This window comes from Eretmochelys imbricata, chromosome 8, assembly GCF_965152235.1.
Source record: "Eretmochelys imbricata isolate rEreImb1 chromosome 8, rEreImb1.hap1, whole genome shotgun sequence".
Taxonomy (NCBI): Eukaryota; Metazoa; Chordata; order Testudines; family Cheloniidae; genus Eretmochelys; species Eretmochelys imbricata.
Genome location: NC_135579.1, coordinates 106,881,410 through 106,901,298, shown reverse-complemented (window position 1 = coordinate 106,901,298; position 19,889 = coordinate 106,881,410). Strand labels below are relative to the sequence as shown.

General features: G+C 47.8%; 1 protein-coding gene across 1 annotated transcript in view; it reads left to right on the top strand.

Moving 5' to 3' along the window:
• Positions 1-19,889, top strand: part of ST3GAL3 (ST3 beta-galactoside alpha-2,3-sialyltransferase 3) — a 355,813-nt gene that overhangs the window by 318,948 nt on the left and 16,976 nt on the right. The window contains exon 11 of the mRNA XM_077823827.1: positions 9,925-10,071. Within this exon, the coding sequence (XP_077679953.1) occupies positions 9,925-10,071 (147 nt within the window). The remainder of the gene's footprint in view (positions 1-9,924; positions 10,072-19,889) is intronic.

The window sequence follows — 19,889 nt, the reverse complement described above, 5'->3', positions numbered from 1 at the left end:
GAGTGGAAAATCCCAAATTGGTCAGAGTTGAGTCTGCATCTTTATGTATTAGGCTGTATTATGAATTACTGATAGGGAAGGGATGGGAGCTGTCTCACTTAGCGCACATACAATTAGACGGGGCAAAATGCTAAAGTGTACAGTGAACAATCTGTGGGCTGTGGGAGGAGAGACTGGAGTCTTTGACAATCCTTCTGAGGCCCCAGAAGCCCCCTGTGAGCTCCTTGCAGCCCAGGTTCTGCAGACTTCAGCAGGGCATGGCTGGCCAGGTGGAGGACAGGCACTTTATGGAGCTTCATCCCCCAACCACCTGTAGGGAAACATCCAGGGGACTGAAAATTGACTCTGGCAGCATTAACTCCTGCAGGTTTCACCCATCATCTCAAATGCCCAGGTTGTGTGGCCCAAGGGCAGATGGGGGCAGAAGCATTTTGACTTTTCTGGTTATTCTGCCCCAGAGGGATTAGATGTTTTTTAAATGATGTAACGTATCCTCCACCAGAATATTCTGCTTTCTTGGAGGACATGCCATTGGGAACCAGGCTGCTGAAACCATGGAAGCAGGCGTAGCAGTGTCCCTATCAGGCCAGAAACCTGGCAAATAAGAGGATTTGCTCTTGGGGTGGCGTGAGCTCAATGCTCCCTGAGGAGAGCTAGCCATCACTGATGGAGCGATAGCACGAGTCCCGCAATGGCTGTTGCCGTGGTACCATGTGTGCACTACGCGGAAAGGGGGTCCATGTCAGCGCCCATGACACTTTGTCCATCAAGATGGATCCAGAACAATTTAATTGGTGTTCCTGTTGGCTGCACTGACTGACTGGAATCCGTGATCACTGCGTGTGGTGCCCAGAAGGGCATTTCAAATGTCACACTTGTAAATGAGCAGGGCCAGAAGTGCTCATGCCACCATGTGGCATTTTGTTTCTCTCTGTGCTGGTACAGATGGTCTGGGGCACAAGGAGCTGTACGTGACTTAATGTCCTGTGAAAAGTGGACTCTGCATCCCGGAGTTTCTTTCTGACCCTTGGTTTTGTCCTGTTATGGAAACAGCTGAGATTTTCAGAACTTTTGTTAGGGAGATAAAAATGTCTCCCAAGGCCATCATGCACGGGCCAGGCCTGACCTGGCCAGGAGGAGCTGTGAGCAGGAATGTTATCAGCATGTGCCAGGCACCTAGCCATGGATTAGCACCTCCACAGAGTGCTGACCGCCCTGCTGCACTTAAGGGATTAACCTTTGGAGCTGCAAAGTTAGCGCTTCATTTCCCAAAGCTCCTCTTTGCTGTGACGTAGCCTTGTCCATGACGGGCAAGCGACCCTTCCCGGGGTGCTGGGGGTAAAACCCCTGCTTGGTGAGTAGATGGGGAAGCAGTACCTCTGAGGTGCCCATGGTTACCTCTGGGGGAGGGTGGGGGGCAAGCAGCCCCTCAGGGCACCAGTCGTGACCCTTGCAGGACAAGGGTCCCACCATTAAGCTCTGTTTTCTTGGCAGGAGCTGTGGCCTTGTTACCGCATGAGGGCGGTGTAATGCAATCCTTGGGTTCCTGCCAATGTGTGTGGTGGGGTGCAGAAGCAGCGTAAGGAAGGGAGGGATCTGACTGGTCTGCCATCCCCATTATTCCAGTCTCAGCTGTGCTTCCTTTTCCTGCACCATATGTCGTCATAGGAGGCAAATAGAGAGCCAGGGAAAGGGGCCACTCAGCTGTATTTCCAGTTAGTTATAGCAATGGTTCAAGTTAAACACAAGCTTTGAGTCTGCAAGAGAGTGAGTGTACTTCTCTGCAGTGTGTGCTGGACTGATAAATCCATCAGCACTGCTGGGCAAGCTACTGAGTGTCAAAAGAGATCCCCTCTTCCTGATCCCCATGCTGTCCTCTGCAGTGCCAATCATCTGTCCAGGGACCCTCATAGACAACAGAGTAGGGAGTAGGGTTGCAAGGTGCCCAGTTTTCAACCAGAAAGTCTGGTTGAAATGGGACCGGACAGTGTCCAGTCAGCCCTACTGACAGGACACCCAAAGTCCAGTTACTGCAGGCATGGAGGCACCAGGTCATTACCCATGCCAGCCTCTACCCAGCCGGGGCCGCCTCCTACCTGCATTGGGCAGCTGCAGCTCCCAACCTCGGCTCTGCAGGCGAGTCCCTCCCAAACCAGGCAGAGAGGAGAGGGGAAAAGCAACTGGGGACGGGAGTGGGAGAAAGAAAAGCAAATGGGGGCAAAGCCTCAGGGGTAGGGGCAGGGCCTTGGGTGGAAACGGCAGGACCTCGTGAGAAGAGGTGGGGAAGAGGAAGGGCCTTGCAGGGAAGAGGCGGGGTGGGGTGGAGGAAGTTCTGGCACTCCTGCTCGCGTGTCCAGTTTTTACAGATTACAAAGTTGGCAACCCTAGTTGGGAGAGCTAGTTCAGAAGTGGTCAGAGGCACAAATCATTCAGGAAAGAGAGTGGGGGGCTCTCCATCTGCCATTAAATAGGAAAGCTAAAATCTACTGGGGCATCACATTTCCTCTATTGGCCAGTCACTATTTTGTCCCTTCTCTCCACCATCTAATTGCTAACAGGTTCAGAAGAATCCCCCATTTACAGAAATAGATGAGATGGAAGGCTGGGGAAGGGACGGGGGCACGGAAAGCAAAGAGACACTTTTGTTTGTTTCTGATTTGGGTTCTGTCCGCATGGAGTCAGCTGCAGCCCTGGATTTTGAGCTCCTCCATCAGGGACCACGTCTGTCTGTGTGTTCTGTAGAATGCTGAGCACTTTCTCGGTACTTAATAAGTGACTAACTTTCTATTTAAAATGGTGCGATTTCAAATTCTGGACCTTTTTGGTCGTAAGATCTACTTGTCAGCAACATTTTAGTTCAGGAGAGCTGACCACCAGGCACCGTATGACCACCTGAACTACGGGAAGTTTAATGCTTTTAGTGACCATTTACATGGGAACATCTAGAACAGCTCAGCGCCATAATAAAGGAGGGTCAGCTCCTGGCAAAAATTTCACAGCAGTCTTTACTTGATGCAGCAGACACTGCATCCAGGTCCGTTTCCACTGGAGTAGTGATGAGGCAAGCTTCCTGGCTTCAGTTGTTGGGTTTCTGCGGGAGCTACAATCAACGGTGGAAGATTTACTTTTCGATGGCCAGAAGCTTTTTCCAGATTCCAAGGACAACTCACTTCATACCCTAAAGGACTCTAGAGCGACACTTGGCTCTTTAGGGATATACGCACCTGCAAATAAAAGAAAGTTTATCAGGTCTCAGTTGGCACAAAGATCCTGCCCTGCTCAATTTTCCGGCTACTATGGGCCACCAGAACCATTGGCTTAAGAGGTCAAGGTTTCCCACCACCCCCCAAAAAAGACTTGTAGCTACCTCGACTGCTTCAGCCCAGCCATCAACATGGTCCAGACTATAATGTCAGACAAACAGGTGTCAGAGGTCATTACTTCTGTTTATTCTATCCATTTACCTCCATCCCAGCCTTCCAACCTCTTCAGGGACCTGTCTGATGATCAATTGCGGACACAGGAAATCTCATTGCTCCTTAGTCTAGGAGCCATTGACCCAGTCCCACTTCAACACAGGAAAAGGATCCTGTTCAAGATATTTTCTGATACCCAAGAAAAACAGGAGTTGGAGGCTGATATTAGATCTCAGACAATTGAACAAGCATGTCCAACATCTGAAATTCAGGCTGGTGTCCCTAGCAGCCATAATTCCCTCCTGGAACTAGGGGACTGGTTTGCGACCCTTGACCTCAAAGATGCTTACGTCCACGTAGCAATTCATCCTTCTCACTAAAGATTTCTTTGTTTCACATTCAATCACAATCATTACCAGTGCCAGATTCAACCTTCTGCCTGTCATCCTCTCCAAGGGCGTTCTCCAAAATCATGGAAGTCTTTCCCTACCTCAGCAACTGGCTGCTCCAGGATCGATCATGTCAGGAGGAATGGTCGGCCGTTCAAACAACAACTTTATTATTCCAAAGTCTAGGCCTGCAGATAAATCTCGAGAAATGGATCTTGACCCCCTACACAATGAATTCTCTTTATGGGGGCATTTTTGGATTTGCTGATGGGCAGAGCTTATCTCCCTCTCGACAGGCTCCTTATGCTAAAAAAGAGTGCGACTCAGCCCTCACTTTTCAACAAGGGCATGTCTGCAACTGCTGGGGCACATGTGTTTTTGTGACACATAATGCCAGGTTGTATTTTCAATGTCTCCAGAGGGGTTTAGGACAGTTTTTGTACCCAGCAAACACAGTCTGAACAAGCAGGTATCAGTACCCAGCCGGGTCCCACAGTCACTCACCTGGTGGATGAATCCTTCCAAGGTTTCCTGTTCAACCAGAATCCCCCTATGGTCACGATAATGTCAAACACTTCCCCCTTGGGATGGGGAGCACACTTGGGTCCTCACACAGACCAGGACACATGGTCACAACAGGAACAGCACTTTCACATCAATCTGTTGGAATTAAGAGCAATCAGAAATGCTTGCCTCCACTTTTTTCCCCTACTCAAAAACAAGACCATCGAGATCATGACAGACAACACAGCATGCATGTATTATATCAATTGTCAGGGCAGGGTGCAGTCCCCTTCCTCTGCACCAAGCAACAAAGCTTTGGAACTGGTGCAAAGCTAATCATCTTGGCTTCTGACCTCCCAGCTACACAAAACACCATGGTGGATGACCTCAGCAGACATTTCTCCCTAAATTACAAGTGGAAGTTGGATTCTTCAGTTCTCAACAAAATATTCCTAGCCTGGAATTTCCAGACATCAACCTCTTTGCCACAGCAGCCAACACAAAGTGCAGGAAATTCTGTTCCAGAAGGTGACAAAATCCCCAATCTCTAGGAGATGCTTTTCTCATTATATGAACAAAAGATTTTTTTATGCATATCCTCCAAGTCCACTGCTTTTAAAGATCACACAGGACCATGCCAAAGTCATTTTGATTGCACCAACTTGGCCAAGACACGTTTGGTTTCCTTACCTCATCAAACTCACCTCTCACCCTCCATGATGGCTCCTGATCATACCTCGGCTAGTATCTCAGGGTGTGGGTCAGATGCTTCACCCCAGTCTGGACATTCTGTAACTGCAAGCTTGGTTCCTTAGTGGTTCTTGGGACTAGAGATCGCCCATTCATTGGAAGTACAAAAGGTACTTTTAAATAGCAGAAAGGAAACTACAAGACATACGTACCGTCAGAAATGGAGAAGATATCTTTGGTGTAACAGGTGCCACCTTTCTCCTATCCACTCATCCCTTTCCACAGTCTTGGATTACCTGTCGGAATTGAAAAATGCAGGCCTTCCTATGAGTTCCATGAAGGTTCATTGAGCTGCAATAGCAGCTTTCTATGTGCCAGTAGAAGGTTTCTCAGTATTCACTTGTCCAAGCACAGCGAGATTCCTGAAAGGACTTATCCAACTTTTCCCATACATTAGAGCCCCTATTTTGGGATCTCAGCTTTGTTCTTAACTGTCTTATGAAACAGCCCTTTGAGCCACTAGGTACGTGCTCGTGGCTACATCTGTCTATGAAGATGGCCTTTGTGGTGGCTGTCCCTTCTGCTTGAAGGTTTGGGGCGATGGGGGCTCTAATGGCAGACTGTCCTTTTACTTTGTTCTTCAAGGAGAGGTTATCTTTACAACCCCATCCAAAGTTTTTATTTAAGAAGTCCCCTGAATTTCACATCAACCCAAACTATTCACCTTCTGGGGTTTTTTCCTAAGCAGCATCAGTCCATACAGGAATCTGCCTTTCATATGCTAGAGGTTAAGAGGGCATTAACCTTTTATTTCGACAGGACTAGGCCACTCAGAAAGACCCCCTTTGTTTCTATTGCAGACAGGTCTAAGGCACCTGTCTCCACTCAGAGGTTTTCTAAGTGGATCTCTGGATGTGTTATTGCTTGTTATGGTTTCTCTGAGGTTACACCTTCCCTACGGGTGCCTGCACTCTTCTAGATCACAGTCTACATCTGTAGCCCTATGCAGGACATTCCAGTTGCTGAAATCTGCAGGCCTGCGACATGGCCCTCAATGCGCACATTTTCCAACCATTGTGCCCAGTTCGTGCTGCAGGATCAGATGTGGCAGTGAGCAACCCAGTTGTTTCTTCAGTGACAGACTCTACCCTGAAACTCCCACCTCCTTAAAGGGTTACTGCTAGGGAGTCACCTAAAGTGGAGCGCCTACAGGGGCGCTCCTCAGAGAAGAAGGAGAGATTGCTCGCCTTCTGCAGTAACCGCATCCCTCTGTGGGGGCTCCACCACTTGCCCTTCTGCTTCGGAGCTGCCCTGTGTGCTTTGCTGTAGAGAAGGAACTGAGGGTGGTTTGCCCACACAGCCCTAGGTTGCCTCACTACAGGGCACAAGGATGTGTAGGGTGCATGCTTGGGCCGAACAGGTACTGCCACCAGAACTCTTCAGCCAAAGGCCCTGGGGTACACAAAGTGGAGGTGGAGGACACAGACCTCAGAGAACTCCCACGTAGCACCCACAGGGACACAGACCTCGGAGTGACCTCTCCTTTTTGCCAAAGAAATAAGGCGACATTAAGTTAATGTATCAGTTAAAGTCAATGTTAATATTCGGTTGTCTTTATGCTGCTTTTCAGAAATGTAGTTTAACAACACTTGTCCTTTTATTTAAAGACAAAGATAACGGAAATATTTGGAAAATTTAGTATTTCTTTAACTGAACTAGGTTAAACCCCATAAATGACTGGAACTCATTTAAGGTAAGAAGAGTGTCAAATATTTCGAAAAACAGATTTACAGCAGTCATTTCCTTCCAGCCCAAAAGGCAGTGACACCGGAATGACCCTGCCAAGGCATTAAAAGCAGCAAGAGATTTCACATGAAGCAGTTAAAGTTCAGTGAAAGTTTCAGTCGGGTCCTGTTGCTTTTAAACAGCACAGACTCTGTGGACCCAGACTGGTGGGGCTTATGGCATCCACCTCATTTAAACTTGCAGGATGGGGATGGAGAGTGAAGGGAACTGTGCAGTGTACGGGGTCGAGTTCTCTCTTAGGGGGCAAGGGATGGGAGCACAGCCTCCAAACCTCACAGACAGCAGGGATTCACAGGGGATGGAAACTCCAATCCCTTATAGGAACACCCTGTTCTCCTCTTCCTGTAGCATAGGACAGTGTGGAAGGAACAGGCATCTTCTAAGAACAAGCCACATAGAGTAGCTGCTCCCTGGTCCCAGTGAACCCCCAGAGCTGCCATGCCTCAACTGACCAGAGCTGAGAGGTGCTTTCACTGGGAGTGGGGTGGGGAGGGACGTGCTGCTATATTGGCTCCTCTGTACTTTGGAGAAGAAGAGCTGGGCCGGGGGGCACCCAAAGGATCCTAGGGCCTTCACTGCGGAATTGAGAGCTCACTTCATTTTTTAATGGAGGGAAGAAAACCAGAGACCCAGGGTTGTCTGGGGGCAGACAGAAGAGTTAACTTTCATTTTCAGTGAGGCTTCTGGTGGATCTCCCGTAGGCGGTGGGGTTTCATGCTTTGAGATCGTGATACTGTAGCTCAGCAGCAGTGGTGGCTGCATATTTCTCTTGGCTAGCTGAGAGCCACAGACCTGGGGGACTGAGAAGAGGGATTTAGTCGTTCTTTAGTTTAACTGTGCTGTTGCAAGGGAACTATCTAGGCATTGCTGCTTAGTTAATGTAAAAGCTGCTGCCACAGAGGCAAGTCTTCTAATTTCATGTTATTTTAGGGGCCTACACAATTGTTTTTCTGAGGCCAGTGGGTCAGTTCTGAGTGTAATGGGACTAGACAGATGTTGCTGGTGTAATGTTAGAAATCAAGAAATCTTTGTGGGTTGTTTGTTGGGGTTTAAAGAAGAGCAGCCAAAGACGTGCTCAGGTATCCTCATGATAGGGGCAATACAGGAATTGTACAAGTTACAGCCAAATAGGTACTTTGCTCAAATTTCTGTGACCTGGAGAAAATTCACCTTTTATTACTAGAACCTGTGTATTAACAAGCTGTATGCGAACAGAATCAGGACTGTGTTTAAAAAACATAAAATTCTAACAGTTTGGAAATTCCCAGTGAAGACTGAGTGTGACGATCAGTTCTCATCAGTTTATACATTTCACACTAGAATGTTTGCTCTTAAGTGTTTACTTGGCCAGTAAAAATTCCTGCAGGCAAAGGCCCCAGTTCTCCCATCAGCTACCCCGTGGGAATGGGGCCCAGGTAAGTGGGGGCAGAGTCAGGCCATCAGATTCTTCAACAGCTTTGTGTTCTCATAAACATAACCATTTGCATGCTGCAGCAACACAATGTGTGTGTGTGACACTGCAATGAATGGAACTACAGTGTTGCTAATGGACGGGTTTTATGGGAAGTACATAGAATTGTAGGGACTTCGAGAACTCATCAAGTCCAGTCCCCTGGGCTGAGGCAGGACCAAGTAACCCTAGACCATCCCTGGCAGGCGTTTGTCCAACTTGTTCTTAGAACCCTCCAATCATGAGGATTCCACAACTTCCCTTGGAAGCCTGTCCCAGACCTTAGCCACCCTTAGAGCTAGAAAGTTTTTCCTTATCCGAACCCGAATCTCCCTTGCTGCAGATGAAGGTGATGACTGCTTGTCCTACCTTCAGTGGAGGTGGAGAACAATTGATCACTGTCCTCTTTATAACAACCCTTAACCTATTTGACAATTATCATGAGGTCCCCCCTCAGTCTTCTTTTCCGAAGACTAACCGGACCCAGGTTTTTTTAACCTTTCTTCATAGGTCAGGGTTTCTAAACCTTTTACCATCTTTGTTGCTCTGCTCTGGACTCTCTCCAGTTTGTCCACATCTTTCCTAAAGCGTGGCGCTCAGTACTCCGGCTGAGGCCTCACCAGTGCCGAGTAGAGCGGGACAGTTACCTCCCGTCTCTGGATGCTCTGCTGGTTCCGTTTTCGTTTCAAGTGAACACCCTTCTAGTTGCATTTGGCAAGTTTGAGTTTAATAAATGTCATTATTTTAGTCATTTGTAGTTCTTGCCCTTTCACAGGTACCCCCAATACACTACAACACCCCGAAACCTGCTGTGCACCCCATCCTGCCCGAGCCGAGGAGCAGTGCTCTTGGTTGCTGCTCCCTCAGGAGCAGGTCGGGTGGAGTTCTGTGTGTGGCAAGTGCTGGGCAGATGAATAGTTCTTTGCCAGGACAGTGGGGGGGCTCTAGAGATGCCAAAGCTGGGACAGAATAAATCAATCTCTCGCTGTCTCTCGAGCTTAGGCAGAGCTGAGTGAGAGGCAGTGCAGCGGTACCTGCTTAAACTGCTTTGAGAGCTGCTGGAGTTGAGACTCCATGCAGAATCCCAGGCTTTATGTTCCCCGTTCAGCACTAGTGTTCCCCCTCTGTTAACTCAGAACCGTTCCTGGATTTAGAACAGCAGCTCAGTGCTTATGGCTATTTTAATCTCTGAAAACAAATTTACCCACTTCCAGCAAAGAATTGACCTATTTCGTGCTTCCTCTCCCAGCAGTACTCACTGTCCTATCCCCAAGATCCAAAGGCTGGAGAAGGGGAGGTTTAACCTCGTGCGTGAATCGCTCTGCCTTGGTATATTTATGCAGGAAAGGCCGAGCATGGTCGCGTGAACAGGAGCCTCTGCTTGTGGGCCGGGTGTTTCAGATGGCAGGAAGCAGCGACCTGGCAAGCCGGATGTATTGTTGTTGTTTGAATTGCTGTAGTGCCTAGGAGACCTGAGTTTTCTCTAGAGATCCAGAGGCTGTTGACTCTGAGAGTTAGCAGTAGCTGAGGTGCAGATGTGGCTGAATGCCTTACCCTTAACTTCCCCGCAGGGGCAATAAATGTCCCGGAGCCATTCGCTGGACATCGGGGTTCGTTCTGAGGCTGACAACCTGCTAACAATTGATATTCCTTCTTTTCCCTACCTCAGAACATCCCCACCTTGGGAAGCGTCGCAGTCACCATGGCACTGCACAACTGCGATGAGGTAGCAGTAGCCGGATTTGGCTACGACATGAATTCACCAAATGCGCCACTACATTACTACGAGAGCATCAAGATGTCTGCCATAAAGGAGGTAAGGCGCCCGGGTGCTCGCTGAGCCCCTGAGTCCGGGGCTGTGAAATTGGGGATCATGGCTATTGCTTTTGCTGTGTAGGAGCGTGAGCCCAGGATGTCCGGGCTCCAAGCCACTGCCAAGCACACGACAACCAGGATGTTGGCACTTACGCGTCCAGGGAAACTCTCAAGCAGAATCCATGTAGCAAATGGTTACAGTCTGCTTGGGAAAGTCCTCTGGCACGCACGCATGTGTGATTCCTTCCCCTTCTCAGAGCTAGCGCCAGAGGCCAAAGTAAAGGGTGGAGAAATTACAGATAAATGTGAACTAGAACTGCACTGGTGCTGGGGAGATGGTCTCAATGGGGGCTGGTAGGATTTTTCCATCTGTTTCATTACTCTAACCAATATACGTTTTTGCCATACGATCCTCTCCGCTCCTGCTGAGAAACGTGGAGGAGAGGACTTTGCCAACGCCTGTTGTCTTCCCGCTGGCTCTGGAGCCACAAACTAATGTATACACACGTCCTTACAGCTCTACAGAAGTATTTGACCCGGCCAGAGCTACGCTAGAAACTTTTACTGGGACAGTAATCTTGGGCAGGGGTGTGACTTTTGCAACATTTCTATACTGAGAAAATCCATGGTGTAGGCTCAGTTGTACTGGCATAGACATGGTGTTGCTGATGTAGTTTATTTCACCCAGGGAACTGGTGTAAGTTACACCGGTGAAAGCGCCTGTTTGCTGGTTTGAGCTGTGTCTGCACAGGAAGGGTTTGCTGATGTAGCTAAACTTTTCTAGCGTAGACCTGGCCTCAGTGTTTTTAAAGGTGCCTCCTGTGGTTGCCAGCTCGCCGTGGCATAGTGAGGGGACAAGGGCCTGGCAAAGGGAAGGATGGTTCAGTGCTTAGGGGTGCTAAGCTGGGACTTGGGAGAGCTGGCTTCAGTTCCTAGCTCCTGATACAGATGTTCATGTATGAAGACACCTTGGGTAAGTCACCCAGTCCCTCTGTGCCTCAATTTCCCTCTGTAGCCACTGAACAAGGAAACTTCCTTCCTTCACAGGGGCGTTGTGAAGAGAAATATCTCAGAGTGCAACATACTCTGGTGATGAGGGGCCAGCTCGGTAACCTGCGATAGGTAAATAGTGGGTTGTGGCAACTCTCCTTCTTGTTCAACCTCTGAGCCCATCCACTGCCAGGGCTTCTGTTGCCACATCTGGAACTGACCTCCAGATTTACCCCACACCTGTGGCCATGTGCAGTGTTCCCCTTGGTGCTCTTTCCTACATCTCTTCTGGGTTGTCCAGCCCTCATAGCTAAACCAGAGCTCCCACCGTTCTGGTCTCCTCGCTCCATGCCAAGGGCTCCCCATCCTCTCCACATCCCTTCCAAATGCCTGGTCCTCACTTCCAAGGCTCCTCCCTGCCAGCCACTCTCCTCTTCCGGTTCTGTATTCAGTCCGCTTCCCCCAGAACAACCTCCTGCCCCATCCATGCTGCCCTGGAGTCCTCCCTGACCCTGCATGCCATACAGCCCCCCTCTCCGCTCTCAGATTCTCCACTGTCCCGCTGACTCCCCTAAATGATCACACATGCGGAAAGCTGCCTAGGAATGGGCATGCTGGGACGGTCCAACCCAGGCCGCCCCAGAACTTTGCTCTGTAAGTTCCTGCCTCATGCCGAGCCCCTGGCTTTCATCTCCCACGGTGTCTTGCCATGATCCCTTTGCAGTAGAAACTCTTCAGGGCAGGACCCATGTTCTCACGTAAGCTGTAAAGCGCCCAGCATAGCTCTGACCCTACATCCAATCCTCTCTAATGTCACAGCCCACTGCGGAGGCACCGGGGTGCTCAGCTGTTCCTCACAGACAAGGGTTGGTTCCTGGCCACAGCCAGTCAGCTCCCCTCCGTGCTCCTGCAGCAGAATCGTTGCTGAGACCTGCCTCTGTCCGGAGAGCGTGCGCACAGCTGCATGCATGCAGGGCAGGCGGCGCTGGAGAACGGGGACGCTGCATGCCACCGTGGGCATTGCTGCCTCCGTACAAAGTGACCGTTGCTCTGGTACAAAAGGGCCGGGAAGAGATGCTCACCTCTCTGCTCTTGCATGTTCTCCATACGCTGCTGTTACATGTCACAGGAATTTAATTCAGGTGTGTAGGGGTCTCCCACTGGCGAAGTCCTGGTGAATCACAGACTGCGTGGAGGTTAAGCAGAGCTCTCTCCAGGGCGGGAGCAGGAAGGTGCACTCTGTCGAATGGAGTGAGCCCAGGGCTTTGCTGTGTCAACACTAGCATAGTTTGTGATGCAACTGCACTGATGTAGGCAGAGGTATCGGCACTAATATGGAGAGTCATCTCCAGCGCCCTGTCCTGAAAACATCGTCTTCTGCTGTAGGGACAGGTTTGGAACGACTAACAACTGCTAGCAAGGAAGGTTTTGTCTCTTCGTGTATCTGACAGCACTTTGTGCAGAATCTGATTAGCTGTTTTGTTCAGTTGCCCTTCCTGTCTCCCATTTAATGACATCCCTCTCTTGCCGTGTCCTGCCCTGGGCATGGGGAGAGCTCACAGGAGAGCACTGGGATATTTAATCTCTCACCAACAGAAGCTGGCCCAATAAAAGACCCTAACCCTTGCCCTCGCCCACCTCGTCTCTCTGAGTTTGATTCTGGCAGCCTGGGAAAGAGGTGCACAGATTCCAAGGCCAGAAGGAACCATTGTGATCATCTAGTCTGACCCCTTCTACAGCACAGGCCAGAGACCTGCCCCACAATCATTCCTAGGGCAGAGCTTTAGAAAAACATGCAGTCTTGATTTAAAAATTGCCAGTGAGCCACCATGACCCTTGGTACATTGTTCCAATGGTTAATTTCCCTCCCTGTTAAAAATGTACATCTTATTTCCGGTTGGAATTCATGTAGCTTTAACTTCCAGCCATTGGATTGTGTTTTACCATCCTCTGCTAGACTGGAGAGCCCATTACCAAAATATTTGTTCCCCATGCAGGTACTTATATACTGTGATCAAGTTACCCCTTAACCTTCTCTTAGTTTAGCTAAATAGACTGAGTTCCTTGACTCTGTCACTGGAAGGCAGGTTTTCTAATCCTTTAATCATTCCTCATAGCTCTTTTCCGAATCCCCTCCAATTTACCAACATCCTCCCTGAATTGTGGGCACAGAATTCCAGCAGAAGTTGCACCAGTGCCAAACAGAGAGGTAAAATATCATCTTGTCTCCTATTTGAGATTCCCCTATTCATGGGTCCCACAATCACATTAGCCCTTTTGGCCACAGCATCGCACTGGGATCTCATGTTCAGCTGACCATCCACCATGACCCCCAAATCTTTTTCAGTCACTGCTTCCCAGGATGGAGTCCCCCGTCCTGTAAGTATGGCCGACATGTTTTGTTCCTAGATGTGTACACTTACATATAAGCCATATTAAAATGCATAGTTTCCTCGTGACCAGCTTACCAAGCGATCCAGATCACTCTGTATCAGTGACATGTCCTCTTCATTATTTCCCACTCCCTCAATTTCTGTGTCATCTACAAACTTTATCAGTGATGATTTTATGTTTTCTTCCAGGTCATTGATAAAAATATTAAACAGCAAAGGGCCAAGAACCAATTCCCCTGGAAACACACCTGTTGGATGATGATTTCTCATTTTCGGTTAGAATCCTAGAATATCAGGGTTGGAAGGGACCTCAGAAGGTCATCTAGTCCAACCCCCTGCTCAAAGCAGGACCAATCCCCAACTAAATCATCCCAGCCAAGCCTTTGTCAAGCCTGACCTTAAAAACCTCAAAGGAAGGAGATACCACCTCCCTAGGTAATGCATTCCAGTGTTTCACGACCCTCCTAGTGAAAAAGTTTTTCCTAATATCCAACCTAAACCTCCCCCACTGCAACTTGAGACCAGTACTCCTCGTTCTGTCATCTGCTACCACTGAGAACAGTCTAGAGCCATCCTCTCTGGAACCCCCTTTCAGGTAGTTGAAAGCAGCTATCAAATCCCCCCTCATTCTTCTCTTCCGCAGACCAAACAATCCCAGTTCCCTCAGCCTCTCCTCATAAGTCATGTGTTCCAGTCCCCTAATCATTTTTGTTTCCCTCCACTGGACATTTTTAAATTTTTTCATATCCTTCTTGTAGTGTGGGGCTCAAAACTGGACACAGTACTCCAGATGAGGCCTCACCAATGTCAAATAGAGGGGAATAATCACGTCCCTCGATCTGCTGGCAATGCCCCTACTTATACATCCCAAAATGCCGTTAGCCTTCTTGGCAACAAGGGCACACTGTTGACTCATATCCAGCTTCTCGTCCACTGTAACCCCTAGGTCCTTTTCTGCAGAACTGCTGCCTAGCCACTCGGTCCCTAGTCTGAAGCGGTGCATGGGATTCTTCCATCCTAACTGCAGGACTCTGCACTTGTCCTTGTTGAACCTCATCAGATTTCTTTTGGCCCAATCCTCTAATTGTCTAGGTCCCTCTGTATCCTATCCCTACCCTCCAGCGTATCTACCTCTCCTCCCAGTTTAGTGTCATCCGCAAATTTGCTGAGGGTGCAATCCATACCATCCTCCAGATCATTAATGAAGATATTGAACAAAACCGGCCCCAGGACCGACCCTTGGGGCACTCCGCTAGATACCAGCTGCCAACTAGACATGGAGCCATTGATCACTACCCGTCGAGCCCGACAATCTAGCCAGCTTTCTATCTACCTTATAGTGCATTCATCCAGCCCATACGTCTTTAACTTGCTGACAAGAATACTGTGGGAGACCGTGTCAAAAGCTTTGCTAAAGTCAAGAAACAATACATCCACTGCTTTCCCCTCATCCACAGAGCCAGTTATCTCATCATAGAAGGCAATTAGATTCGTCAGGCATGACTTGCCCTTGGTGAATCCATGCTGGCTGTTCCTGATCACTTTCCTCTCCTCTAAGTGCTTCAGAATTGATTCCTTGAGGACCTGCTCCATGATTTTTCCAGAGACTGAGGTGAGGCTGACTGGCCTGTAGTTCCCAGGATTCTCCTCCTTCCCTTTTTTAAAAATGGGCACTACATTAGCCTTTTTCCAGTCGTCCGGGACCTCCCCCAATCGCCATGAGTTTTCAAAGATAATGGCCAATGGCTCTGCAATCACATCCACCAACTCCTTTAGCACTCTTGGAAGCAGCGCATCTGGCCCCATGGACTTGTGCTTGTCCAGCTTTTCTAAATAGTCCTGAACCACTTCTTTCTTCACAGAGGGCTGGCCACCTCCTCCCCATGTTGTGCTGCCCAGTGCAGCAGTCTGGGAGCTGACCTTGTTCATGAAGACAGAGGCAAAAAAAGCATTGAGTACATTAGCTTTTTCCACATCCTCTGTCACTAGGTTGCCTCCCTCATTCAGTAAGGGGCCCACACTTACCTTGATTTTCTTCTTCTTGCTAACATACCTGAAGAAACCCTTCTTGTTACTCTTAACATCTCTTGCTAGCTGCAACTCCAGGTGTGATTTGGCCTTCCTGATTTCACTCTTGCATGCCCGAGCAATATTTTTATACTCTTCCCTGGTCATTTGTCCAATCTTCTACTTCTTGTAAGCTTCTTTTTTGTATTTAAGATCAGAAAGGATTTCACTGTTAAGCCAAGCTGGTCGCCTGCCATATTTACTATTCTTTCTACACATCGGGATGGTTTGTCCCTGTAACCTCAATAAGGATTCTTTAAAATACAGCCAGCTCTCCTGGATTCCTTTCCCCCTCATGTTATTCTCCCAGGGGATCCTGCCCATCAGTTCCCTGAGGGAGTCAAAGTCTGCTTTTCTGAAGTCCAGGGTCCATATTCCCCTTTTTTCCTTGTGTCAGGAGCCCGAACTCAACCATCTCATGGTCACTGCCTTCCAGGTTCCCATCCACTTTTGCTTCCCCTACTAATTCTTCCCTGTTTGTGAGCAGCAAGTCAAGAAGAGCTCTGCCTCTAGTTGGTTCCTCCAGCACTTGCACCAGGAAATTGTCTCCTACACTTTCCAAAAACTTCCTGGATTGTCTGTACACCGCTGTAGTGCTCTCCCAGCAGATATCGGGGTGATTGAAGTCCCCCATGAGAACCAGGGCCTGCGATCTAGTAACTTCTGTTAGTTGCCGGAAGAAAGCCTCATCCACCTCATCCCCCTGGTCCGGTGGTCTACAGCAGACTCCCACCACAACGTCACCCTTGTTGCTCACACTTCTAAATTTAATCCAGAGACACTCAGGTTTTTCTGCAGTTTCATACTAGAGCTCTGAGCAGTCATACTTCTCCCTTACACATAATGCAACTCCCCCACCTTTTCTGCCCTGCCTGTCCTTCCTGAACAGTTTATATCCATCCATGACAGTACTCCAGTCATATGAGTTATCCCACCAAGTCTCTGTTATTCCAATCACGTCATAATTCCTTGACATCACCAGGACTCCAGTTCTCCCTGCTTGTTTCCAAGGCTTTGTGCATTCGTATATAAGCACTTGAGATAACCTGCTGATCGCCCCTCATTCTCAGTATGAGGCAGGAGCCCTCCCCTCACAGACATTCCTGCCTGTGCTTCCTCCCGGTATCCCGCTTTCCCACTTACCTCAGGGCTTTGGTCTCCTTTCCCCGGTGAACCTAGTTTAAAGCCCTCCTCACTAGGTTAGCCAGCCTGCTTGCGAAGATGCTCTTCCCTTTCTTCGTTACATGGAGACCTATCAGTCAGCCAGCTTTTAATCCATTTAGTGTGTGCCATGGTAATTTTATATCCTTCTAATTTTTTAATCAAAATGTTGTGCAGGTCTAAGTCAAACTCCTTGCAGAAGTCTACAATATCAACGCTCTTACCTTTATCAACCAAACTTGTAATTTCATAAAAAAAATATCAAGTTGGTTTGACAGGATCTGTTTTCCATTAGCCCATGTGTTTGGCATTAATTATAGCACCCTCTCTAATAGAGCCCTTGGAGGGCCAGGTGGCCTGTTGGCTAGCACGCCAAGTATCGTGTCTCAGAGAAAGGCCTTTCAGTTCAGTTCATCGCCCAAGGATGGGTTTAGCGTCACCTTGGGTTTGCAGTATCCTTGCCCTCTTCTTATCGGAGGTGAGTGAGACTGGAATGTGGCTTGTCCCCCTGCTGCAGCGGTGGCAGTTGGAAGGGGAGCCTGGGCCCCTCCACTCCGCCAGGTTCCGTTCCTATGAGAAATTACAGTGTCCAGCTCCCTGGAGTGCCCTCAGAGTTACCCTCCCTGAGTCACTTCCGACCACCTCCCTCTCCCCCCAGCTCCAAGTCCAATATAAGGTAACAAAAGAAAAGAAAAGACCACTAAACCTTCAGCCCTAACTGGGCTCAGCGTGCAGTCCTGTTCCCCACAGCGAGTTTTCGTCAGCGCCCTTGTCCAGGAGCCCTCAGAGAGGTCGGTCTTCCTCCCCACCCTCCCACTTCTGAATGGAGTTGCTCCCTTTTAAGCTTCCTCTCCAGCTGGAGCACACTTTGCAGGCCCTGTGTTATCCGTTAACCCCTTTGGGCCCAGTGTGGGTTTTGTACACCTCATCGCACTCTCCTTTAATTCTTTATTAACCGAGTCCTGTATCAGCTGCTCCATTATCTTGCCCAGGAACAATGTCAGACTGACAGGCCTGTAATTACCCAGGTTGTCCCATTTTTAAATATCAGCCCAACATTAGCTTTCTTCCAATCTTCTGGAACTTTTCTGGTGTCCCAAGATTTTTGGAAAATCAGCATTAGCGGTCCCGCGAGCTCCTCCACCAGTGATTTTAAAACTCTGGGATGCAAGTTATCCACACGTGCTGATTTTAAAATGTCTGATTTTACCAGCTTCTATTTAACATACTCCTCAGATACTAGTGGAATTGAAGGAATGTTCTTACCATCATACTACATTACTACATCATCATGACATACGACATCATCATGACTACATCATTTGTTCTTTTCCCAAACACAGAACAGAGGAATGTATTGAACACTTCTGCATTATTGATGATTCTATCATTTCCATCTATTAATGGATCAATCCCATTGTTAGGATTCTTTTTGTTCCTAATATATTTTTAAAACTCCTTCTTATTGTCCTTAACGCTGCTGTCCATAGATTTCTCCTTGTTTTCCTTTGCTTCCCTTATCAACTGTCTACAATTCTAGCTTCTGAAGTATATTCATTATTATTAACTTCCCCTTACTTCCGTTTGTTATATGGTGTGTGTTGGTTCAAACCCACCTTCTTTCCATAATTGGCCTGATGGTTCAGTCTTTGTTTGGGAGCATGACACCTCAGATTTACACTCCTCTGCTCACTGAGAAGCTATCTGTCACTCTGTCCAAGGTGCTCTGTACAAAGGTGAGGGAGAGTTGGAAGCTCTTGACATAAGAACGGCCATACTGGGTCAGACCAAAGGTCCCTCTATCCCAGTATCCTGTTTTCCGACAGTGGCCAATGCCAGATGCTTCAAATGGAATGAACAGAACAGAGCAATCATCAAATGATCCATCCTCTGTCATCCACTCCCAGCATCTGACAGTCAGAGGTTTAGGGACACCCTGAGCATGGGGTTGCATCTCTGACCGTCTTGGCTAATAGCTATTGATGAACCTTGTCTTATTCTCTATTGAATCCAGTTATAGTTTTGGCCTTCAAAGCATCCCCTGTCAAAGAGTTGCACAGGTTGGCTGTGTGTTGTGTGAAGAAATACTTCGTTTTAGGGCTGTCAGTTAATCACAGTTAACTCACGTGATTAACTCAAAAAAATTAATCACGATTAAAAAAATTAATCGCTATTAATCGCAGTTTTAATTGCACTGTTAAACAATAGACTACCAATTGAAATGTATTAAATATTTTGGTTGTTTTTCTACATTTTCATATATATTGTATTCTGTGTTGTACCTGAAATCAAAGTGTATATTATTTTTATTACAAATATTTGCACTGTAAAAATTATAAACAAAAGAAATAGTATTTTTCAGTTCACCTTATATAAGTACTGTAGTGCAATCTCTTTGCTGTGAAAGTGCAATTTATAAATGTACATCTTGTTTTGTTATATAACTGCACTCAAAAACAAAACAATGTAAAACTTCAGAGCCTACAATTCCACTCAGTCTTACTTCTTCTTCAGCCAGTTGCTAAGACAAAGAAGTTTGTTTACATTTGCAGGAGATACTGCTGACCGCTCCTTTTTGACAATGTCACCTGAAAGTGAGAACAGGCGTTCGCATGGCACTTTTGTAGCCAGCATTGCAAGGTATTTACATGTCAGATATGCTAAACATTCGTATGCCCCTCGTGCTTTGGCCACCATTTCAGAGGACGTGCTTCTATGCTGATGACGCTCGTTAAAAAAATGTGTTAATTAAATCGGTGACTGAACTCCTTGGGGGAGAATTGTATGTCCCCTGCTCTGTTTTACCTGCATTCTGCCATATATTCATGTTATAGCAGTCTTGGATTATGACCCAGTACATGTTCATTTTAAGAACACTTTCACTGCAGATTTGACAAAATCAAAGAAGGTACCAATGTGAGATTTCTAAGGATATATACAGCACTCAACCCAAGGTTTAAGAATCTGAAGTGCCTTCCAAAATCAGAGGGACAAGGTGTGGAGCATGCTTTCAGAAGTCTTAAAAGAGCTACACTCCAAAGCGGAACTACAGAACCCGAACCACCAAAAAAGAAAATTAACCTTGTGCTGGTGGCATATGACTCAGATAATGAAAATGAACATGTGTTGGTCCACTCTGCTTTGGATTCTTATCGAGCAGAACTCGTCATCAGCATGGACACGTCCCCTGGAATGGTGGCTGAAGCAT